The 23,780-nt window shown below is 34.6% G+C and overlaps 3 protein-coding genes and 1 long non-coding RNA gene across 14 annotated transcripts; all 4 read left to right on the top strand.

Moving 5' to 3' along the window:
* Positions 1 to 5,615: 5,615 nt before the first annotated feature.
* LOC104762691 (transcription factor TGA1) lies at positions 5,616 to 9,120 on the top strand. 2 transcript variants are annotated; one of them, XM_010486028.3, is made up of 8 exons: positions 5,616 to 6,053; positions 7,137 to 7,321; positions 7,423 to 7,503; positions 7,582 to 7,641; positions 7,727 to 7,868; positions 7,962 to 8,233; positions 8,317 to 8,544; positions 8,653 to 9,120. In XM_010486028.3, exons 2-8 carry the CDS (start codon positions 7,148 to 7,150, stop codon positions 8,803 to 8,805), a joined length of 1,110 nt encoding a protein of 369 aa, XP_010484330.1. In that variant the 5' UTR covers positions 5,616 to 6,053; positions 7,137 to 7,147; the 3' UTR covers positions 8,806 to 9,120. The 2 variants fall into 2 exon arrangements, with proteins under 2 accessions (XP_010484330.1, XP_010484331.1); XM_010486029.3 differs by lacking the exon at positions 5,616 to 6,053 and adding an exon at positions 6,594 to 6,753.
* A 172-nt stretch (positions 9,121 to 9,292) lies between these two features.
* LOC104762692 (large ribosomal subunit protein uL29c) lies at positions 9,293 to 10,818 on the top strand. Its single transcript, XM_010486030.2, has 2 exons — positions 9,293 to 9,722; positions 10,457 to 10,818. The coding sequence occupies exons 1-2, from the start codon at positions 9,387 to 9,389 to the stop codon at positions 10,637 to 10,639; spliced, it is 519 nt and encodes a 172-aa protein (XP_010484332.1). The 5' UTR covers positions 9,293 to 9,386; the 3' UTR covers positions 10,640 to 10,818.
* A 137-nt stretch (positions 10,819 to 10,955) lies between these two features.
* On the top strand, positions 10,956 to 17,770 carry LOC104762693 (transcription factor MYB53-like). Of its 6 annotated transcripts, none has more exons than XM_010486032.3 (12): positions 10,956 to 11,089; positions 11,458 to 11,671; positions 12,511 to 12,592; positions 12,962 to 13,041; positions 13,420 to 13,546; positions 14,281 to 14,334; positions 14,951 to 15,166; positions 15,420 to 15,478; positions 15,607 to 16,097; positions 16,232 to 16,552; positions 16,638 to 16,767; positions 16,857 to 17,770. In XM_010486032.3, the coding sequence occupies exons 10-12, from the start codon at positions 16,420 to 16,422 to the stop codon at positions 17,527 to 17,529; spliced, it is 936 nt and encodes a 311-aa protein (XP_010484334.1). In that variant the 5' UTR covers positions 10,956 to 11,089; positions 11,458 to 11,671; positions 12,511 to 12,592; positions 12,962 to 13,041; positions 13,420 to 13,546; positions 14,281 to 14,334; positions 14,951 to 15,166; positions 15,420 to 15,478; positions 15,607 to 16,097; positions 16,232 to 16,419; the 3' UTR covers positions 17,530 to 17,770. The 6 variants fall into 6 exon arrangements, with proteins under 6 accessions (XP_010484334.1, XP_010484336.1, XP_087355710.1 ...); XM_087499584.1 differs by having other exon boundaries at positions 11,020 to 11,089; positions 11,506 to 11,671; XM_087499583.1 differs by having other exon boundaries at positions 11,040 to 11,072.
* A 518-nt stretch (positions 17,771 to 18,288) lies between these two features.
* LOC104762695 (uncharacterized) lies at positions 18,289 to 22,785 on the top strand. 5 transcript variants are annotated; one of them, XR_015589081.1, is made up of 16 exons: positions 18,289 to 18,583; positions 18,673 to 18,917; positions 19,082 to 19,148; positions 19,370 to 19,442; positions 19,540 to 19,642; positions 19,857 to 19,904; positions 20,017 to 20,096; positions 20,569 to 20,660; positions 20,784 to 20,940; positions 21,022 to 21,202; positions 21,297 to 21,371; positions 21,478 to 21,730; positions 21,824 to 21,880; positions 21,980 to 22,124; positions 22,226 to 22,403; positions 22,528 to 22,785. It is a non-coding gene; the product is annotated as an uncharacterized LOC104762695 (long non-coding RNA). The 5 variants fall into 5 exon arrangements; XR_015589083.1 differs by lacking the exons at positions 18,289 to 18,583; positions 22,528 to 22,785 and having other exon boundaries at positions 18,685 to 18,917; positions 19,540 to 19,904; positions 20,569 to 20,700; positions 22,226 to 22,526; XR_015589084.1 differs by lacking the exons at positions 18,289 to 18,583; positions 18,673 to 18,917; positions 19,082 to 19,148 and adding an exon at positions 19,176 to 19,256 and having other exon boundaries at positions 19,540 to 19,904; positions 20,569 to 20,700.
* The last annotated feature ends 995 nt before the right edge of the window (positions 22,786 to 23,780 follow it).

The raw sequence follows: 23,780 nt of genomic DNA on the forward strand, positions 1-23,780 counted from the left end.
AGTGTTGACCACATAATCTATTACAATTATCTGATTATTATATACTCCCTCTGTTTCATACTAGTTGATTTTTAAGGGTTAGCACCAAGATTAAAAAAAATAATAAATGTTATATTATTATTAATTATTAATTACTTTTGTTTCATATTCCTTTTAATACTCATTTACTTTTATTTTTCTCACACTTGTCATTCAATTAAATACATATATCTATTATTTATTAGAAAAGTAAAAACATTAATTAGTTGTTTGATTTTAAGATTTAAAATGCATTAAACACTAAAGAAATCATCCTTTGTGATACAAGAAAAAATCCTAAAACATCAACCTTTATGATACAGGAGTACTATGAATGAGTATCCTCAATTAATTTGGGAATTGGGGTTTTAAAAAAATAAACTGCAGTTAATTAAAGTCAAAATACTTCTATAAGTTAATGGAACTTAAAGGCCAAACCTAAGTTGCTTGAAGCCCAATATCAAGATAAGCCCAATAATACTTAATTCATTTGATGGTTTAGAGTTTTATATTATGGGCCTGTTTGTAATAAGAAAGAGCATTACGTTCTTTGAAAACGGATATGTAAATATGAACATAATAACAATTTATCATCATCGAGGACGTTTTCTTTTTAACAAAGATTAAAAAGCTTACTTTCATGATAATTGATCTTTACTACATTCATTTGACGAGTTTATCACTATACTTTATAGGGTCTTGGCGATTTATACGGATATCATTATTTCAAATTTCGAAATTCCTAGAATATTACAGTATTTAATCGATGAACATGATCTTTGCCCCCCCCCCCCACCCAAAAAAAATCGATGAAGATGATCACTATACGAAGATATGTTTTCAACACATCTGTCTTCTGTTCGAATTGTTATTTCCGGAAATATAACTTTGTTTCCTAGTACTGAAATAACCAAGTAATTTGTATTGGTGCTGTTATTATTTTCTAATTTGGGGTTAAACATAGTAGTAGTGCGACAGTGTGTCGTATATATGATACGACAGAAATAAAAATAATTCCAATGTAGATACGAAAAATAAGATAAAGATAAATTTAAAAGCAAACCAAACGAAGAAAACGAAGCAATCTTAAAACGTGTTAGGTTCCATTTCCAATTCCTTTAGTGTACTTTTCACTTCTTTATCTTTTTTGTTCCTGCAAAACTTCTCTTTGTTGTTTTTGACTATTAGTATGAAAATAAAATAGTTGACAGAAACAAAAAAAAAATTGAAATTAGTATTCTGAAAAGTAGGACTGTACTATAAATTTATTTCTTCTCTTTTCCAACCCACCTTTTCCTAGTCAATTTTTTTCTCCAATTTTCTTGAATTCTTAGCGTCTTTAGAAAAAGGAGAAAACGATCTTTCAGAATTATCCGAACATATACTTTTGTATTATGAATTTATGATCGTGTATGTTATTTTTTTCTTTTTATTTTAAACAAAGTATTATGATCGTGTATGTATGAGTTATTATTATCTGAATGCTAGTAAATGTGTTTCAAAATACGATATTTCTAAAAAAAGATTCAAAATACGTGGTCGATTTTTCTTTCCCTTGGACAGGTCAAAGGCTGAGGCGATTAAGGAGTCTAATATTTGTTTTGTCGACAATTAGGAGTCGAATCTCTATTGGACAACAAGTACAGTAGCTCATGTTATTTAAAACCCATATACATATTTATCTAAAAATATTCACTGTTAAATCCAACTTATGACACCTTTACACCTAAGTGGATATGTGGGATCTACATCTTCTACCCTATGGAAGTCCTTTCCGAGCCCCGTAGGGGCATGGATCCCTTGACTTAATTTATTGTTAATCCCTTTTTAATATACTAATTAGTATTCTAATTTGTTGGGTAATCTTTCTTTTCTTTATCGAGAATCTCTTCTCGAATAATTCTTAAAGCACTCGAATTCTTTAACAAAGAATCAGATCTAGAAAAATGTGTTAAGACGATTTGGTGTTTGTTTGCCAATACAAGGCAATGAAATATCGCAATGTTTATATTTACGTAATAGATTAATAATGTTTAAGAAAAAGTACTTTTAGGAATATAAAAATGGCTAATCAAGATACATGGTCGTATGACGCAAACAATGATCCAAACGTCTTCTCAATCACCAATCACATCTATGCATATATATGATAGCACATATCATAATCATCCATAATATTATACTATAATATAATTAATGAATCAGATATGGTCTAATGATGGGGGCCAAAGGTTGCTTTACTTCTAAGTTCTAATAACGTCCCTAGACATTTTTTTAAGAAAATTTGGTATGATTTCACATATAATATTTCGTTAATTATCCCATTAATAAAGTTTGCATCTCCTTTAATCGCATCGCATGCACGTGCCATTGCATGGATCCAATTCTATCAACATGTACCCACAAAATCGTAAATTTGTGATATAAACTCGACAATCACTTCTGACAAAGAAAATAAGAAAAGCTCTGCAGTCTCTCTCTATGGAAGTATATCTGTTCAATATCAGTACAAAAATGTATGACGCCTATATATTACACCGTACATGAGCTATCTGTATTTTGAATAATATAATTATTGGTACACCTATGAAATATATATTGTTACAAAGATATGAAATCATCGTTTATGCCAATAATATGATAAATAAAAAAGAGTGAAAATCCAAACACGAGGTAAACCACTCGTGGTGGCAAACCACTTTATAGGATAGCACTAGAGAATAATTCTACAAATAGGCAAAAGCTAAGTGTTTATGCGTGACGTCTCTTTTTCTATTTTATGGAATTATAATGCCTATATGGTTTTGCATAAATTAATATTGATATATTTTAATAAGTGGATAGAGTGTGAAATGGAATTTCACCAATATCAATCATTCACGATGGATCATACGTCTAAAAAAGCCACAATCACTTGAGTTGTGTAACTTTATAGACACATCATTTGCACTCGAAGTTCCACAAAAAAAAGAAAATAAAAACCGGCTTATTAAAAATGTTATTTACTTATTAAACTTATCTTGTTATAGTTAGTTTCCTCCTACTAGACAATCCAATATTAGATCATGCATCTCTTTATTTATTTTAAAATCATCTTTATTGTACCTAATATGTGGAGCTTATCTTCTCTCTGTCTCTATGCATAATTGTATCCATGAAACATCTTACGTCATGTTATTGATCGTAACCCTTAATGCCATATACATTATTTCGATAAATTAATTCCGTTTACATAGAGACGGCAAGCATCTACAAGAAAATAAGTGAAACAAAGCTAAAGAAAAAGTAGATGCATGTAACAGTTCGTCATCTCATTTGATTAGTACTAATTTTAAGCTAAATCCAGTTTATGAATAATGATGGGGTTATGGCCTAAATCGATGTGTAGGAATCAACGAAGACATGTACAACTTTTCATTATGTCCACAACCATATCTATTATTAATTAATGATAAAAATCATAATCAAAGATGCACAATGTCTCCTATGGAGCTTGAAGAGCCAATCTGTTTTAACAAAACCATTTAAAAGGCTGCAATATAAATATGAATTAGGTGATTCCTTCACCTAAATAACTCTAGTACTAATCTAGCCTGTTTAAACTCCCAAAGGCTAATAATCGTTTAATTTAAAAATAAGCTCGTATCCTACAGTTATGGTCTTTATTAGTATTAACAAGAATAATAAATGGATGAATTTTTGCATTATATTAGTTTACTTGAAATACTACTACCTACATTCCACTAGGCCTGGGCATTTTACCCGAAACCCGAATCCCGAATCCGATCCGAAGTAGATGGTTCGGTTCGGGTTCGGATATTGTATAAAACCCGATCGGGTTCAGTACCTCTAAGGTTCGGATACTATTACCCGAACCCGAATGCCCACCCAAACTAACCCAAATTAAATGTAAAAATATGCATTTTATAAGATTTGAACTCATGACGTTAAAGTGCATCTTTAACAATTTTGCCATCTTAGTTTCTCTATCCTAAGATGAAATGTTAAATATTTATATATATACAAGATTTCTAAAATTTATAATAAAATAAAAATTAATTTTTTTTTGTTTATTCATGGTTTGATTGAGTTCGGGTATATCCGAAAAACCCGAATCCGAGCCCGACCCGAAAGTATTAAAAACCATTTCTATATATTTAAACCCGAAAACTCGAAAACGCGAACCCGAATGCCCATGGCTAATAATTTGATACAAATCCGGTTCACTCGCTAGCTATGAACATATTGACCAATATCGTCTTTGAATTTTACATTTAAAATAAACGTTGCTTGTTTGAACTGTTCATTGTTTCATTTTGGGTCGGTCTTGCTTAACTAATATTATATCAGCAGGTAATACATTATATAGCTAGTTGTTAATAAACAAATGTTATAAAGTTTTTGTAACAGTCTGAACATATTAAATGAGACAGCTACGATATTTGGATAAACATTAGTTTTTATTTAGTTTATAAATAGCTTGTTGGGGGTAAAAAGGATTTTATTACAGATAAAAGTAGATTAATCTTTTTTTTTTTTTTACTCTTATAACTTAGCTTACGAAAATGATGAAATTTATACTATGTAGCTTCCCTTTTTGGCCATCCAATGGTCATCAGGCTAAACTAATCTATCTATATTTTAATACATAATACATAAGTTCAAACTCCTTCCTCTGTAGCCACTCCACTCAACGAGTTTGAACCATAGTTGCAGTATACGGAATCAATTGATCTTTCCACTGGCGAAATCTGATATCAGCTTCACAATGTGTTTAGGGTTCTCAACGTGTGGAAGATGACCGGAATCTGGTACTTCTCGGAAAACCGCGTTTGCTAGCTCACACAACAATTTAACTGAGAGCTGGTTGCTGACAATCTGATCGTTCTCACTGCATACAACAAGCGTCTTATGGTCGATGAGTTTGATGTGTGACGCATACAACGGCTACTTCTAAAAATAGATTAATCTTTTAACAAAAAAAAAAAAAACAAAAAAAAAGTAGATTAGTAGCCGTTAATACGTCATTAGTATCGAAGCAGACTCTCTGGGGGTTCCTCTGTACTCCTATTGGCGTCGCCCACGAGTAGACAAACACGCGCTCATCTCTTTTCTTTTTTGGGTGTTTGTTTAACACGCACTAGAGTTGAGCGCGTGTATTTTTGCTTACCGTCAAAGGAATTTTAAGTTATCGCCGACGAATGCGCAGGTTAGAGAGAAGCAGACGTGAGCAAGATAAGCAAAATAGAAGAAGAAATTAAAAAAAAAAAAGAGGAAAAAAATTACATATAAAAAAGGGGAGAATTTTAGAAGAGAATAAAAAAATGGATCTACCTGGTGCGCAGCACATCAGCGTGCGAGGTAGTGGAGACATGACAATTGTTTCAAGAAAATGAATAAAAAAATCAAATTATTATCGTAAGAAAATATTAAGATTCGATTGGTATCAGTGTATCATACAATATCAATTCGCTGCTAATCAGAATTTTATCACAAAAGTTATTTGGCACCATCAAACAAAAGTTTTAATGTGAAAAAACCGTATTATTTTTCTACAAACAGATAAGTTCGGTGTGTTTCTTTATATAATTGAAATTGGAAGAGAAAATTAGTAAAGAAAAATGTAATAATTTAGTTTTGACTAAACTGTAGCTGAGGAGTTATGCTTGAGGACAAAACTCACCGAGAAAGAAATAGAGATAATACATATAAATATGTTTAATATAAAATAAGAGCGTCAAAGGTCTTCTCATTTAAGTTGTCGTGATTCTTCATCCTTCTTCTTCTTCTTCTACTTGAAGATGATGAGACCTGAGTTTCTTACGAGACAAAAGGAAGAAGAGTTTTTAAAGTCCCTTCTTCTGTTTACGGTCGGGTTCCAACTCCAGTCTTCTTGGCTTTACGTCCGATCTTGTCGCTGAAACTTTCTTTCTTTCTTTCTTTCTTCTTTTTCTTAATTCCTTTCATGGTTTTTGCGACAAAAGTTTGCCTTTCTTCTAAAAAGTTTCTGCCTTGACGCCAGATAACATCACAAGGTTCGGCCCTTTCAGATCTCTTCTCTTATCCGTATTCATGGTTCTTTCTTTTGATTTTGGGCTTTTCAGTTGTGAAAGTGAGAGACATAATGAGAAGTCAGATTTCTTGGCGTCGTTTATATGAATCAAAATCTCTACTTTGACTTTTTACTCTGTTGTATTCTAATCTTGTTATATAGAGTATCACTTTAAAAGTTTAGTTCATCGATGTGTATTATTATTAACTCGATGTTCTTGGTTGCTTAAAATTGAAGCTGGAAGGAACTGATTCGAATATTTCCCTCAAAATTGTATTGCATGAGAAGATTTTCAATCTTTTCTATCTTCAGTTCTAGATATGTGTGGTTTGACTTCATGATTGGTTTTTGCTTCTTTTTTCTTGATGTTGTTATCTCTTACTAGTTGCGTACAAGAATTTTTAATAAAGCAATGAATGGAATTTTCCTGTTTTTTTGGGGAGTCGTTTAACTGTTAAACTATGTTTAGTTGGTCCACACATAGTGCTGATTTATAAAGTGACATTCCAATTAGTGGAAACTTGACTTCTGAACTTTTTATTTCTTTCTTTTTCGGCTTAGTAAAAGCTTTATCTATATTCTCTATTTGACACCTTCCAAACACTATTTGGTGGGATAGGGTCGGTGTAGGTTATAGATTTGTAGGCGGATGATGAAGAGTTAGTTTTGATGAATTGGGTGATGTAAAACGTTAAATCCTTTATGTTCTGTTAGCTGTCATTTCAACATATATGTTTCACTTGTGATCTTTTGGTGTTCTCCTAGATCTTAGGGAATCTCTTCATGCCCTCCTCTCAGATATTTCTTTCTTTGTATAAAGTCTTTGGAGGTGATTTTGTTATTCCTCATGTTTTCTTAGAAGAATTTGGTGAAAAAAACATTACAACTTCTACTATTTGCTTTACTTGATATGTTTGTTTGACTTTGTGTGTGATAGAACTTTTGATTGAAACCTAATATGCTTATCCTTTTTGATATTGTTCTTAGGAATTTCTTCATTTTCTTGGTTTGGATGCTTTTTGACACATTGTTTTTTTTTAAACTTTTATATTTTCTTAATCTCCAGTTGAGGAAAACATGAATTCGACATCGACACATTTTGTGCCACCGAGAAGAGTTGGTATATACGAACCTGTCCATCAATTCGGTATGTGGGGGGAGAGTTTCAAGAGCAATATTGGCAATGGGAATATGAACACACCAAGCCACATTGTAATACCGGCCAATAATCAGAAACTAGACAACAATTTGGTACTATTTTTTTGTTCTTTCAATCTCTTTATGATAAATTTTCTTGGTTTGTTATTCATAATTCTAAAAAATATTTCGTTTCTTGAAATCATATTTTCTAGTCAGAGGAGACCTCCCATGGAACAGCAGGAACTCCTCACATGTTCGATCAAGAAGCTTCCACGTCTAGAAATCCGGATAAGGTTAACTATTCACAAATGTTTCTCTTAAATCACAATTTTTCTTGGGATTGTATAGACTGAATCGTTATATCGTTACAGATACAAAGACGGCTTGCACAAAACCGCGAGGCTGCTAGGAAAAGTCGCTTGCGCAAGAAGGTATGACATTGCTATCTTCCCTTTAGTCATTTGTTTCTGTTTGTTTTATTCAACTGAGAGAGATTGAATATATTTTTTGTTGTAGGCTTATGTTCAGCAGCTTGAAACAAGCCGGTTGAAGCTAATTCAGTTAGAGCAAGAACTCGACCGTGCTAGACAACAGGGATTCTACGTGGGGAACGGAATAGAGACTAACTCTCTCGGTTTTTCGGAAAGCATGAATCCAGGTTTAGTATCAAGAACAACGTCTTTTTCTTTATCAAGAATCATGATTTTGGTATCAAGATTTTGATTGGTGATGCTTATATGATTTGTTGCAGGGATTGCTGCATTTGAAATGGAGTATGGACATTGGGTTGAAGAACAGAACAGACAGATATGTGAACTAAGAACGGTTTTACATGGACACATTAACGATGTGGAGCTTTGTTTGCTAGTTGAAACCGCCATGAAACATTACTTCGAGCTTTTCAAAATGAAATCGACCGCTGCCAAAGCGGATGTCTTCTTCGTCATGTCAGGGATGTGGAAAACTTCAGCAGAACGGTTCTTCTTGTGGATTGGCGGATTTCGACCATCGGATCTTCTCAAGGTAAAATCTCACTCATGTAGTGTTGTTATTACATCGAAGGAAACAACAGGATTACAATGTTTTGATGTTTTTGATTTTGGTAGGTTCTTTTGCCACATTTTGATATCTTGACGGATCAACAAATACTAGATGTATGCAATCTAAGACAATCTTGTCAGCAAGCTGAAGACGCGTTGAGTCAAGGTATGGAGAAGCTGCAACACACGCTTGCGGATTGCGTTGCAGGGGGACAACTCGGTGAAGGAAGTTACATTCCTCAAGTGAATTCTGCTATGGATAGATTAGAAGCTTTGGTCAGTTTTGTTAATCAGGTAAAATGATCTAGTCTCTTTTTTTATTATTAACCAAACAAACACATTTTAAGACATGACTAGTATGTATTAGTTTCTTGAATTTGCTTTGTTTGTTTTGTTGTTTAGGCTGATCACTTGAGACACGAGACATTGCAACAAATGTATCGGATCTTGACCACACGACAAGCGGCTCGAGGGTTATTAGCTCTTGGTGAGTATTTTCAACGGCTTAGAGCCTTGAGCTCAAGTTGGGCAACTCGACATCGTGAACCAACGTAGATATGAGTTTTTTTTGAACCAAGAGAATCAAGAAAATGAAAGAAAGACCTCAAGAATGAAGATGAGTGCATCTGAAAAACACAAAACAGAGGATTTGATTACTCTGAATAAAAAAAATATGGGGGGGGGGGGGGGGGGGGGTTGCTGCTGATAATTATTTTTACTCTGCGGCGGAATCAGAAAACAATGTATTGATATAAGTTGTAAATATCAGGAAAAGATGGGGTGCAAAAATTTGTACTTTGTAGCTTTTTTAAAAGAGAGAATGTTTGTTTGATTGTAAACATTTCGGATTATCAAAAATTTGATTCCAAATCCCCCCTATAATTAATGAATGTACATAAGTGTGTTTCGAGCTATTTGCAATTTAGAAACTTTAGGGATTTACCGTAATGGTTATGTTTTGTTTGGCTCCAAATTGTAATTTGAGATACTATTTGGAACTTTTCGTAATTAAAGGTAAGTAGAGGGGCAAATAGAAAGATATAAGAAAAGCCTTATCTCAAAGAGTTTCTTCTTCCCTTCATTATCCTCAAAATCGCTGGAGAGTGAAGTCATCTTCTACTTCCGCCATAGCCACAATGCTTAGTCTCTCAATTGCAACGCCGGGGACGGCGGCGATTTTCCGTAGAGGAACTGCTTCGTCGACTTCAACTTCTTCTTCGTTCCATGGTGTAAGAATTCAGCACCAGGTTTCTGCTCGCGTGCCCGCGGCGGCGATGGTTTCGTCGTCTCGTAAACCGGCGGTGGTGATGATGTCGAAAAGAGAGGCGGAATTGAAAGAGATAAGATCGAAGACTACGGAGCAGTTACAGGAGGAGGTTGTTGACCTTAAAGGAGAGCTTTTTATGCTTCGTCTTCAGAAATCGGCGAGGAATGAGTTCAAATCTAGTGACTTTCGTCGAATGAAGAAACAAGTAAGCTTTTTTCTTAATTCTGTTGGTTCGTTTCGTTTGTTAAATTTTACTCTTTTATGACTAATGAGAGTCGAAATTGCTTGGCATTCACATCGAATTTGTTCGATTGTGTATATGGAATCGATTTTGCGGAGTCTTTGAAAGATTCAATACGTTTGGGATTTGTGGTTTGTTGATGAAACATTGAAATTATCACTATGGAAACTGTGAATTTGTGTGTGTTCTGCAGATTTTAGTGAACTTGAAACTATAACAATGGGTAACATCGCTAAGTTGTCAGGACCATATTTTTTTGTGGTATCTAATACTGTTTTTTTGGTAGGAGATGCAATGGAATTAGAGATTTAACATTCATTCATTCCTATCTCTGTGTTTATTATAGCTTAGAGCCGAGATTTCATGTTCTTATATAGAGAGTCTTGTATAGAGCTTCTCTCTATGTTCTTAGACATGAATCTTGAGCTTGTTGCAGTGTCTTGTTTCTTTTAGACATGAATCTTGAGCTTGTTGCAGTGTCTTGTTAATGGACCAAACTAAGTTTTGGCTGAAAATTACTTGGTTTGGCTTACTGATTACCGGGGGATTTCAATGAGACGAATGAATCATGAAGCTTTGATCTATGTTTTTGTTCAGTCATTTAATGCACCAATATTAAGTGGCTTTACCTCTGTCTCTTTTTTTGGTGGTGGTACTAAAGATATGTTATTTTTGGTTGTGGGTAAATAAATATTCAGGTAGCGAGGATGCTGACGGTAAAAAGAGAGAGGGAGATCAAAGAAGGGATAAAGAAAAGATTGTCAAGGAAACTGGACCGACAATGGAAGAAAAGCATTGTACCAAGACCACCTCCTTCTCTGAAGAAGCTTCAAGAAGAAGAAGCTGCAGAAGAAGCAGCCGAAGCTGCCAAATCTGCTTGAAAACCACACCACCATCGATTCTCTCTCTCTCTCTCTCTTGTATTTTAACCTCGAGATTGCTTGTTTACTCCCCTGTTGCTATTGTTGCTGAACCATCTTGTTCTTTTTTTGTTTGGTGTAAACATGAATGAAGTAGTTTACATGAATTTTCATTAAGTTTTAATTATCTTTTGCGTCAATGTTTCATCAAGAGAAAGCTAAATCCTTTTGGAATCACTATGTTGAACAAAATAAAAATATAAATACATTTTTTAGTACCAAAACAATCGTGTTATTTTCTTTTGTCTCATATAAATCCAGTTTCAACAACAACCAAAAAAAGAAAAAAAAAAAAGGAAAAATCCAAAGAAGTTGGCGGGAAAATTAGGAATCAAGAGGGTGGCTTAGAATGCGAGTAGATGAGGTATTCGGTGGTAAATTCCGGGTGGATGAGGTGAGGACTAGGAGGAGGTAAAGCGATCTGTCTTTACAGTTTCAAACTTAATAGTACGATGATGTTTCCGAATTCCGATGATATTTGGGGGGGGCATCGAACCCTAGATTTCACGATTGAACGAAACTCAGCGATTCGCGGATTAATACTTTCGTTTATGCAATCGAAAAGTCTTAGAAAAATCTCATCTTGGTTCTGTAAAATATGTATATGTATAGTCTCCTAGAGACTTCTTTAGTTTTGCATTAGTCATGGGTTTGGTTTTTGTTTACTGTTACTGTCCTTTTCCTGCATCATCGCCTTATTAGTTCTCTTATATATTGAAGTCATCTTCTTTAAGAACTATGAACACTACTGATAGATAAACACATCTTTCATACTACAGGTTATATGTTCTGATCCAATCCACTTCTTGTTTGAATACGGATTGCAGATTCGATTCATATCTCGGAAGTTGAAATTTGGGGCTACTTCTTTGTGGGTGGAGCTGTTGTTCTACCGTATCTCTGATAGTTGATCCATTACCTTCTTTGTTTTGGACTTCATATGGAACACAATATGTATCGAGAGGACGAGGGCTGTATGAGTTTTTCTTACAGGTATGATCTTGTTAGGTTGTTAGTTGTAGATGTCTTTGATATGAGATGCTCTTGTTAACTAGCAGTGGTAGATTCTCACATGTTCTGCTGATTTATCATTGACCATTTTAATGGGATAACAAATCTTGTTGAAATAGCAGTACGTCTGGAGACCACGATGATAATACACCTAATATCTTACATCCAAGGGTTAAGTCAAAAGAGAAAAACATTTCTATCTGCCCACAATTATATTATATATGGACCAATGGTCAACAGTGCTGATTTTTTAATGCAAAGTTTATGATTGATTTCTCCGGTTCATCTTTGACAGCTGCACTGTCCTGTTCACACTCATCAGTTTACACTTAGATTGAATTCTTATCCTCCATTTCAAACTAACAAGTCGTCAACTTTTCAGCTTATTTTTTATTTCTGAGAAAGAATACAATAGGGTCCAATGTAGAAAGCTTTGTCAATTAGGCGGTGTTGTTAATGTTAAGTACAAGAGATTAAGACAACAAATACATATCTAAAGGTGATTTATGAGGTTTGTATATGAATTGCTTTGTATCCCTTTTTTTATGAAGACCTGTATTATTACCAACTCCAGCCATGTGCTTTTGCACAGCTTTTTATAATGCTTTTGACACCCCATTATTTTATTATGTTAGCGTCTTACGTATAGTTTTCATGCAAAGATCTTGGTACTTCTGGATCACAACATGTGACTTGCTTTTCATGCAAAAAGCTTCCTCTGTGTTTGTCTTGATGTCATGCTTTCTGAAAAGTCCAAACCCTTTAAGCCTGTTTTACTTTAACTACTAATTCCTTAAAAGCATAAAATGTTACTTCTGCAGGGTCTTTTGGATTTTCTTATTGTCTTCTTCGTGATGCCTGTGAAAGAATTGATGAACACGATCGACTCTCTAAATCCCAGAGGTTTGTCAATGATTTTGCCAAGAAAAGTTCTGTTCCTTCACTATTACTAGTTACAGTGCAAGTTTTGATTCTCTCCATAAAGCAACTGTGATTGCTTCAATAAAAGCAGTTCTAACATGGTTTCAAGCTTGCTTTCCTTTCATAAATTTCTGGTTTTTGACTGGGTTTGAGCAATATACAGTATATTGATATTGATTGGAAAGTTTTCTATGTTTTTTCAGCTGAGCGTTTTTTTATATTCTCCTCTTGATTAATGTGAAAGCTGGAACTCTTAGACTTGTTGTAAATTTAGCTGTCAATGTAAATGGTCTTTTTCTTTCTTTGCTTTCTAGCTTGCACTAACTTTGTCTCTTATTTGTGCCTTTTCAGCTTCTTGGATCTTCTATAGAGAAATCCTTGTTCGGCTTTTATGGATTGGTTCTAAGAAATCTTATTTTGATAATGCAAAGGTACAACCTTCTACTCATGCTTTTCTGTAGCATCGTTATTATCTACAATTTGGGTGACGTCAATACAGATTGATTTCAGCCATGAGAGGATTATTAACTTAAAAAGTTTCGACTGCTGAAGAAAGTATATCTCAGTGGCCATATATATGCCTCTTAGCCTAGAAATGTTTAATCTTGTGACTAAAGTTGTTTTTACCTGCATGTGGAATAGATTAATCTCATAAGATATCAATAGGTGCTATGTGACACAGTCCAGTTGGCTAATTTAACTTGACCATGCGTAGAGCCATTAATAGTTAATACTGGATTGGTAAATACAATGTTATACATTGTTTAGTGTTGCTTCTTCTAAATTTTGTTCTATATTGTCTGTCTTAGGACCTGTTGCAGGTATAATTCATCAATCTCCTCATATGTTGATAGCAGAACATATTTGATCAAATGCACCTTTTAAAGCCTGATCCGATACAGGATCTCCCTCTGGTCTTCGAGCAACTCTGGTAACGTAAGTGATTATACTCATCTTTTCTTGAATTTATTGAAGATACTATTTCTGATGCATTTATTTCATCCGAATTTTAAATCATAGGTATCCTAGTTATTTTATGTAATGGTAGATACTACTGATGCATCTAAATTGATTCTATATGGAGCGCTGATTAAGATAGCAATGCCATTGTCTACTTCTCTATCTTTCACTGTCTTGTAGCTGTAAATTGGTGTCATCAATGAGACAACTTTAGCCACCTAAAACTACATGTAGTGGTTGATGCCTAAGAAAACAACACTTAAGGCCCACACAATTTGGTTGATATAATACTAGAAAATGACTTTATTTTATAAAATCGTAATACATTGTTATTCTTCCTGTTATCTCTGTCCCATGTCATTGAGGTTTCTTGTGATGGTGTATTTCTAGCAAATGTAACGTTTGAGGAAAGTTTAAACGCTAGAAGATTCTGAGCGTTGAGTTCTTGTCTGTATTTATTGATTTAATAATCAGATGACTTATAGATAAACAAAGAATTTCAATCTTTAGATCAATAGCTAACAAAACAGAATGTTGAAATTTTCAACCATTATTAGATTATTGTATGATCGGAATCACCAAACAAAGTCTGCTTCCATGTGAACAGTAGAAAACATCCTTAGCAGTTAAAAATTTTGTACTTGAAATTAGATTATACGTGTGTAGATTTGTCTCATTTTGTTTTAATTACTGGTTGCAATCTCTTTCAGGATTCTTACCGATGCTGATGAACCGAAACAAGCATCTGGAATTCTCTTAATTGTGTAAGTACCAACAGTTTAATAAGTATATCACTGTCATCCACAAAGTTGGATAGTGACCTCTTGGATTTCAAGTAGCAATTGGGTAGAAAAATACTTTGCATATACACTGTATGTGTATCTGACTGATTATGTCTGAGCTCGATGCATATACTCTTCACATTCTCAGAGAATATAGGGAAGAGGTGAAAGTTTTTTCAAACTTGGCTTTGAAATTCAGGGTTTAGATGTGTTGGTTAGGAACTTAGGAGAAGAAGCAATTCATTTTGTTTAGCTGACATTTACAACTATTTCTTTTATATTAGAGGAAAAGAACGGTTTAAGTGACATAGCGTATCTCAAAATCTATTATTTTTAGTATGCCTTTACTTATTTATTTAATATAGATACTGTACCTGCTGCCTCTAGTGAGATAGTGGTCCATTCTGAGAAACCCTAGATGAACAAGCAACTCAAGTCTTTCTTTTTCCTAGAATATTTTCATAGTCAACAAACGCGAAAATAGCATCTGTTATATACATGGAAATTGACAGTTGATCAAAACGCTCTAGTCTTGAAAGTTATTATCTAAGAATTTGTTTCTTGAGGGCCAATTGTTTTTCATTTGGGAAAATTACAGGAAACCCTATGATGTTACTTTATGGAAAATACAGAGAAGAACAAGACAAGAAATGCCATTTGGTCCAATGCAGAGGCAGTGGGGAGAAAGTCTTGTAGGTTTCAAAGATGGTGGATATTTAGATCATTTTCTGCACCAACCTCTCCCCTAACAAGCTCCTTCCAATTTTCAACAAAACAAAATGTGTCAACATCAAGCCTGTCACCGTTATCAACAGTAACTTCTCTTCTCATAATACCAATACTTTACATTGTTACATTGTTACTTTGTTGTTTATATTTGTCTGTCCCCTGTTGCTGTATATGCATTTTCCGTAATTTTGGTTTCAGTGAAGTGCAAAATTATGTGCTTGTGATTGATCTGTAGTATGATAGGATTATGTATAGCTTATATATTTGATCACAAAATGGATACAAAACGCAACTAGATAAGTTCTCATGTATGTACCCTGATATGCTCTCTGTTGCAGGTTTCTTTGTTTAGTATACTTTTTCTCACCAGAAAAGCATTTTTGAGTAGGAAAGCTCTGTAAGTATTACCTACTTTAGCTATATCAGGACTTGCTCAAGATCAAAAGAAATGTCTTGAACAAGACTTTAAGAGTACTTATAGTTTCCTTATTTGACCAATTTTGCTTTCTTTAATTTGTTTTCCAGTAAGTATCTTAAGAATCTTGGACTTCAGCTTCAGGATTTTCCAATGCTTCACCTATCTCATTTCCAGAGACAAATATTAGGGCTCATGGGTTGATACAAAGGAAGGATATACAAATATAAAATTTGTTATATATTAGAGAATACCAAATACATCAATGAGTTATGAAATGGATAAACCCTGTCTCTTTTGGCCTGCCTTGTGGTGACATCTGTTGTTTGCTTGATTAAAAAATCATTTATCTGTTTGTTTTGTCAGCGAATGATTAAAAAAATGATTTGACTATGTTTGCTTTCTCGTCAAATTTCTGTACTGCCCCTTGTTCTCCCCCACCTAAACCTTTCTGTAGAAACTTTGGAATCTTTTCTGAGCAGGCAAAGTGGCTGATCATGTTATTATGTTTGCAGGTCTCTAATATATAACAAATTGGCTGATCATGATATTAACCTGAAGTCACAGGATCTCGGTATCTTGAATTGTGTCCGAGAAGAAGGTTGGTCGTGTTGCTTTTGAGTTAGGACTGCAAGTAATTATGCCATACGTATATGTTTGAATAAAGAATAGAAAAGCATAGAAAATGGCATTTGAAGGGTGAAAGTGACATGCGTTGTTTTGTTACGCGAATAGGAAAGAAGCACGTGGTGAATGGACATTAAAGAGAGAGGGAAGGTCGACTTGATATAAATATAGAAATAAGAAGCAGTTAGTGGTTGCGAAGAAAGGAGACAAGCGACCAAATCTTTGAAGAAGTATTAGTAAAGAGAAGGTAAAAAACAAGAAGGGAGACCGTTGTTAGATACAGAAGTTGATCAAACATGGGAAGATCTCCTAGCTCAGATGAAACTGGTCTGAAGAAAGGTCCATGGTTACCTGAAGAAGATGATAAACTCATCAATTATATTCACAAACATGGCCATAGCAGCTGGAGTGCCCTTCCCAAGCTTGCTGGTACTATCTTTAAAGCTTTATTGAAACCTGGTTTTGTGTTTGATATATATGAGTCTATTGTGAATATCTGTTTCTATCTATGCAGGTCTTAACAGGTGTGGGAAGAGTTGTAGGCTACGATGGACAAACTATTTGAGACCAGACATTAAGCGAGGAAAATTCTCGGCTGAAGAAGAAGAGACCATCCTGAACCTTCACGCGGTTCTTGGAAACAAGTAAAACCCCTTCTGATTCTTGATATTATATGGAATTATTCTTGCTTCGTGACACTCATTTAGAATGTTGCCGGTAATGATTCTATAAGGTGGTCAATGATTGCAAGCCATTTACCTGGAAGAACAGACAATGAGATCAAGAATTTCTGGAACACTCATCTGAAGAAAAAGCTGATCCAGATGGGTTTTGACCCCATGACCCATCGGCCAAGAACTGATGACATCTTCTCAAGCTTATCTCAGCTCATGTCTCTGTCTAACCTGAGAGGACTTGTTGATCTGCAGCAACAGGTTCCAATTGAAGAGCAAGCTTTACTGAATCTCCAAGCTGAGATGGCTAGGCTCCAGCTGTTCCAATACCTTCTTCAACCTCCTCCTCCTATGAATAGTAGCAGCATTAACCCTAATGACTTAAACATTCTCAATCTCCTCATCAAAGAAAACTCCAATACCAGTAATCTCGACCTTGGTTTCCTCACTTCTCATCTTCAAGACTTCAACAACAACCTCCCATCCCTCAAAAACATAGACAATAATCACTTCAGTCAAAAAAGTTCTCCAATATGGTTCCATGAACCACCGAGCTTGAACCAAACTATGTTGCCTTCTCATGATCCTTGTGCTCAGAGTGTAGATGGTTTCGGTGGCAACCAGGCCTCCTCAAGCCATGACCAAGAAATAGCAATCACAGATGTTGTAGAATGGCCTGATCAGCATCTATTTGATGACTCCATGTTTCCAGACATTCCGTATCAGTCTTAAGTAAGGTATGCATGTATATGTTTCAAAAGAACCTTGATTGTATTTATTTGGTACTGTTGTGCTTGTGCATGTTGGTTCAGTATCTCCACGTTAATTTATATAATGTCAAATGTGTGATATAGTGTCTTAGAATGTACATGTTGTTTGACGTTTGTGTTCTTCGTAAGAACATTCTATATGTTTGAATATCTATTGTCCTCGCCGTACGTATAGTATATAGAGACCAACCAACGATTGTTCAGATGATGATCTCTAAATTTGTGTAGTAAAAATGTTCTTGTTTTTTTCAATTTCATAATCGTTGAAAGTATGTGTTACATTGAAAGTTTTGTCCAAAAGAAAAAAATGTGATCCAAGTTTGCTGAGTCTTTTGACATCACATTCACAAATGCGACAGAAATAAGTATAATTAAGAACGCAATGGTTCGAAAAAGGGAAATAGCAAACTAATTTTTTAAAAAGGGGAATATGAAAGAATCTAAATAGGAAAAAGAAAATAAAAAGAAATAGAAGAAAAGGAAACAAGTAAATGAATCTAACGGTTCAAAATTTGCCAATAAAAGCATATGGAGCGTAAGAAAAAGAACAAAACAAAAAGGAAACTAATAAATCATCAGGTGCCAGGTGGACAAAAGAGTCAACGGTGTTTGACTACCGGCTTATGATTTTAATCACAGCCGTTGAAACCTAATATTAGATCAAATCACCACCGTCAATAGCTTTCAGACCTGAACTCGTCTTACTCTCTTTCTTTTTTTCGATCTTCTCTTTTTCTTTGTTGTTTCTTGTCCGTTACAAGTAATTTGATTTACTGGTGGTGTGGTGATATTCTTCCTCTAAAGACCAAGTCGCGTCTCTGTTTTTTTATCTATTTCAACCCATCATCGTTTTCACTTGTTAATTTTTCTAGGGTTTCGTTTCTAAACTGAATTGTTCATAGCTTTTTCATGTTCAATGAAAAGCTTCGTTTTTTAGGTTTTGGATGATGCTAATTTTATCGATCAGTGATGGTTTTGATGGATACGCTTCTTCTCTGTGCCTAATTTCTTCTAGGGTTTTGTTCTTCCTCTTAACTCTTCTTTTACTTCTTCTTTTACTCTCTGTTTCTTTGTTCCTTACGCTCCTTTTTTCTTCGTCTTGCAGGTGTTTCGGAAGAGAATTATGATCGGATCATCACGCATTCTTCTCCAGGCTATGTCTCACATGTTCCTTGATCTAAACGTATCTCCAGGGTTCGGTAATTTTTTTTTTTCTAGTTATATGTTACTTACTTGTCGTTTTTTTTTTGTTTTGTTGGTTCAGATTTGTGGAGGAGGTTGCTATGATTGATCGGTGATGGCTTTGACCGATCGTTGTCACTCTGATTCATGTTATTCTTGTAGCTAGGGGTTGGTTTCTAAAATTCATCGGTTGCTTTCTTCCTGTGAATATGTTCATGCGTTTTACTTGTCGTTTTGTGATATTCTTCTAAACACGAAGTCGCATCTCTGATTTTTATTTCAACACTTAGGTAACTTTTTATAAAGGGTCGTTTTTTTTTTTTTTTCTTTAGGTTTTGGATGATGCTTTTATCGATGAGAGTGATGGCTACGTCTCTGTGCAGCTAACCGTCTTCAAGGGTTTTGTTCTTCCTTTTTTTTGTTGTTGTTGTTTTGTTCCTTGCGTTTCTTTGTTCGTATTGCATGTGGAAGCGAATTATGATCAGATCATCGCGCAATTTTCTCTAGGCATACGTCACTCTAATTCAGTTTATTCTTCTAGAGTTTTGTTTCTGAATTGAATCATTGAAGGCTTTTTATTATGTTTATGCGACTTTTTACCTTTTGCTCTGTTATTTCAGGTTGTGGAGGATCGGTCGGTGATGCTTTTGATGGATCCTTTTTGTTTACTGTGCCATACATCTTCAGGACCAGGTAGTGTTCTTCCTCCTAAGCCACTTTTTTTTCTTTCCGAACCGTTGTTTTATTTAATATTTGCTATTGTTGATCCTATTTGTCTTGTATTTCTCAGATATTCATATGAGAGATGATCACAAATTCTTCATTGACGAGTTTGTTCTTGAACTGTGTTCTTTTTTAACTAGCAAAAGGCTGGACATCTGAAATATATTCAGGTATTCGTTCCTGTTTCCCTCCAAAATCTGTTGCAGTGAGGTTGGAAGTAGATCCTCCTAGTGATGTTTAGATTCATGGTTTAAGCCTAAGTTCCTGTCTTTTGTTATAGAAACTCGAGGTTACTAACTTGTCGTTCTGTTATTTTAGGTTCCTCTAAACACTTCTTTTGCTCTCTGTTATTTTGTTCTTTGCGTTCCTTTCTTCGTCTTGCAGGTGTTTCGGAAGCAAATTATGATCGGATCGGTGCATATTCTTTTCCAGGCTAGTCTCACCCGTTTACTCTGTTGGATTTTTGTCCTTCTTCCTACATTTCTTAATCCCTTAACCCATTTTTTTTTGTATAATTGATATATAACTCTATCTTTTGATGCAGATCGTCGAGGTAATAGGATTTCTCTGTTGAATCTTTCTTCTCTGCCTTTCATCTTTTGGTTTCTTCTGATTTCTCAAGAGGTAAGTTTTCTTTTTTCTTGTGGTATGATGGCTTGACTATAATTTCGTGTTTCTGGTTACTTACTTCACATCTATATACCTTTTTTGTTGTTATTGGTTGACTTATTTTAATTTTGGGTTATGATATGTCTTCTGTGTGTCTTATTGTGTGTTTCCATATTTTTGCTAATAATCACTCCTCTCTGTTTCTCTTCTGTCTGGCTAATTGGTGTCTTCTCTTTTCTTAGTCGAGGTGTTATAAAAGAGAAGCATAGGTTACTAACTGGTCTCTTTCCCTTTAATTCTCTGTTGCGCTCATGCTGAATATTTTCCAGTTGTTTGTCTATAACGCCACTATCTTCCGTCACAATGTTTGTCTTTGAGTCACTAGGCAAGCATTACCTAAAACGTTTATTTGGTTTTGCATGTTTACCATCTCTGTTTTTATGAACGCGATCTATATTTCTTCGGCTGATAGATTTTAGTTTCACAGGGGATCCTGATCTGGATAACAGGATTGGAGCAGCTACTGCAGTCGAAGTCGGAGCCACTGGAATTTCATACACATTTGCTCCTCGCATTGCAGTAAAGTTTCTGTATTCTGGATCTTATAAGTTTTCACCTTGTGCGTCTTATAGATCTGGCACTCTTTCATATCTTTGGTACTTTCTACATTTGTTAAAGTTGTTTCTCACCCGATTTTTGTAGGTTTGTAGAGATACCAGATGGGGGTAGGTGTTATGAGAGCTACAGCGAGGATCACAAAGTTGTGGAAGACATGACATATGTCTTACTTGGTTTACACAAGGAGAGCCTCCTTCCAACTATAAGAAATTAAGCATGGCTTTCCATTCGTTGGTGGCAGGTAAGGTTTTGCTAACTTTTGGTTGTGCTATATGAGCCTTACATAAGTATGCTCTTCCTTTCATGCGTATTATTTTGTTAGGGATAAAGTTGCAAACATGTGCCAAGCATTACATGGGAGATGGTGGGACAAACCCGAGGAAAAAATGAGAATAACACGGTGACTTATTTACATGGTCTTCTTAGTGTTCGCATGCCTGCTTATGCTGATGCAGTTTACAAAGGTGTTTCCATAGTGATTGTTTCATATTCAAGCTGGAATGGTGAGAAGATGCATGCAAATACTGAGCTATCACAGGTAATTTGATTCTAATTGTCATGAAACTAGTCCTAATAACTATAATTGTCTTGAGACAGGTTCAAAATGCTATTGGATTCCTGAAAATGATCGGAGCAGAACACTGGATGAGAAGGAAAATCTAAAGGATCTTGGTTTGTGTTGTAAAGTGCTGAGAATATATATTCCAACATTTTCTTTTACCGACAAGCATCATGACTGACTTTCCTGTGTGCTTTGTTTTTGACCTGTTGTAACTAGGGAAAATCATTGATTCTCCCCGTTGATCCCAAGCTGCCATCTTCCGCTGCTTTGACCCGATCCTGACAATTGTATCTATCATGCATGGCTCAGTGTCAGAGATCCGTTCCTTCTACCTCAAGACAAAAAGGACGTACGTAAGTACAAAAGGATTCATGATTCATTTTTATGAGTTAGGTTCAAGGAACTTCTTGTCAGCCCAGACGCTTCAGGCGACGATATATTCTCTGACATTTAACATCAGAAAACTAAGGTCATATACCAGCGTGGCTCAGTTCTAGTTTAAGTTTTTTTTTTTCATGAAATACCTCCTCACCATATTATTATATCTGCTTCCTTTCATCAGAGAATGTGTGTCTGTGGTCCCGATACTGGCCCCAACAGATTGAGCTCGTCCCAGAAGGTGATTGATGCCATTTACTTGTATATATTCCATTTTTTTCCTTTGGTCATTTTGTGTAGCTGGTTTTAACATATTTTAATTTTGACTAATGTGACACAGAGAAAAAATTGGTGGAGCTTTGGGGACAAGAGTGACCCCTTCAATTCTGGTGTTATTTATGTCAAAAGGAAGGTAGGAGCTTGTTCGTATGTTGATGATCCAGTTGGGTCTCAGTCAGTCAGTGCTTTCAGGAGCAATGCATAAGGTTGTATACTCCATTATATACTCTCTCCGCTCTGATAGGTTCATTTTCAGTCATAAAAAAACGGTTTCTGATACAGGTTATGTATGCTTTTGGTGATGCAGGTTTTTGGTTTAAGAACTCTGGGGGGGGGGGGGGGGGGAATCTAATAGTCATAGAGGACTGGATTCTGATAGTGTCGATCACTTGGTCATCACTTTCTCATCGGATCCAAGCCTAATAAATAGCCTTTGCACAGTTGTGCTGTGACAAATCATGGAATAACAAGTACTGTTTTATTGGGTTGGTACACATTTATTTGTGCCTTCTGTTTGGCCTGAATGTCCATAAGTCATAAAAGAGTTCAGTGGTTTTCATATACATTTTTATAGAAGCCTTTTGAATTCTAACAATTTCATTTTTGCAGATCTGATTTTGATTTCAAGACTGAAAAAGAAGAATACTCGAAGTTAATCATTTGTGGATGATAAAATTGGACCGGGTTCGATTGACAACAAAAAAAAAGGACCGAGTTTGGTTCGGATTAATGATGCATTTATTATAGGTTTGGTTCAGGACCTCACCAATTACAAACATAGTACTTTAGGCCCATGAAAATTGTAAGTAGGCCTAGACCTAATATAACTAAGGGTTAATTAAGAGAATACCACAAATTTAAAACTTATTTAAGAATACCACCGTAACATTTTTTAATAAGAAAATACTGTAGGACCCATGTCTTTTGAAGTAAAAAGACAGAATCACCTTTTTTGTTTTAGTGTTAGACAGAAAAAGTGAAAGATTTAGTGTGATTTTTTAAAATAGTACGTAATATTTATATTTTACATGTTATATTGAACTAAATAATGTTTAATTGTAAATTCAAACCGACAAATAATCTCGTTTTAATTGTAAAATCTAAATCATAATCATCTCATATGTGAACCCAAACCAACATATAATATGTGAACCTAAAACGACGTATAATTTCGTTCTAGTTATAAAATCTAAATCCTAACCATTTCATTTGTGAACCCAAACCGACATATAAATTTGTTCTAATTGTAAAATCTAAACTTTAACTATCTCATTTGTGAACCCAAACCGACATATAATTTCGTTGTAATTGTAAAATCTAAACCCTAACCATATCATTTGTGAACCCAAACTGACATATAATTTCATCCTAATTGTAAAATTTAAACTTTAACCATTTCATTTGTGAACCCAAATTGACATATAATTTCGTTCGAAAAACAAAAATGACATGATATTTAAACATATAACATGTAATAGATATAAGAGTAATTGTATATGAAGAGAAAAAACACTATGGACCCTATAGTAGTTTTCTGAATTACTTTTGATTTTTATGGTATATATAGCATAATCTCTATAACTAACACGGTAATTTGGCTCATTATAATTCTCGTTCATATATATTAGCAAGCTGTGATTTGTTATCTGAATAAATTTGGAAAAAAATAGAAATCATAACAAACTTTTAAAAGAAAAACAAAAAGTGAAAAATAAAAAACAACGTTGGTGGTTTCCAATATTTCCATTAATCCTATCCTAATTTCCCTATTATTTGCTTTTAAGAAAAAACGGCTAATCCCTAATTCTATATTCACCGTTAGATCTGAAATCTAATTGTGGCTGTAATAAATAGCTGACAAA

Source organism: Camelina sativa, chromosome 18 (genome assembly GCF_030686135.1).
Source record: "Camelina sativa cultivar CO46 ecotype springtype chromosome 18, ASM3068613v1".
Classification (NCBI taxonomy): Eukaryota; Viridiplantae; Streptophyta; class Magnoliopsida; order Brassicales; family Brassicaceae; genus Camelina; species Camelina sativa.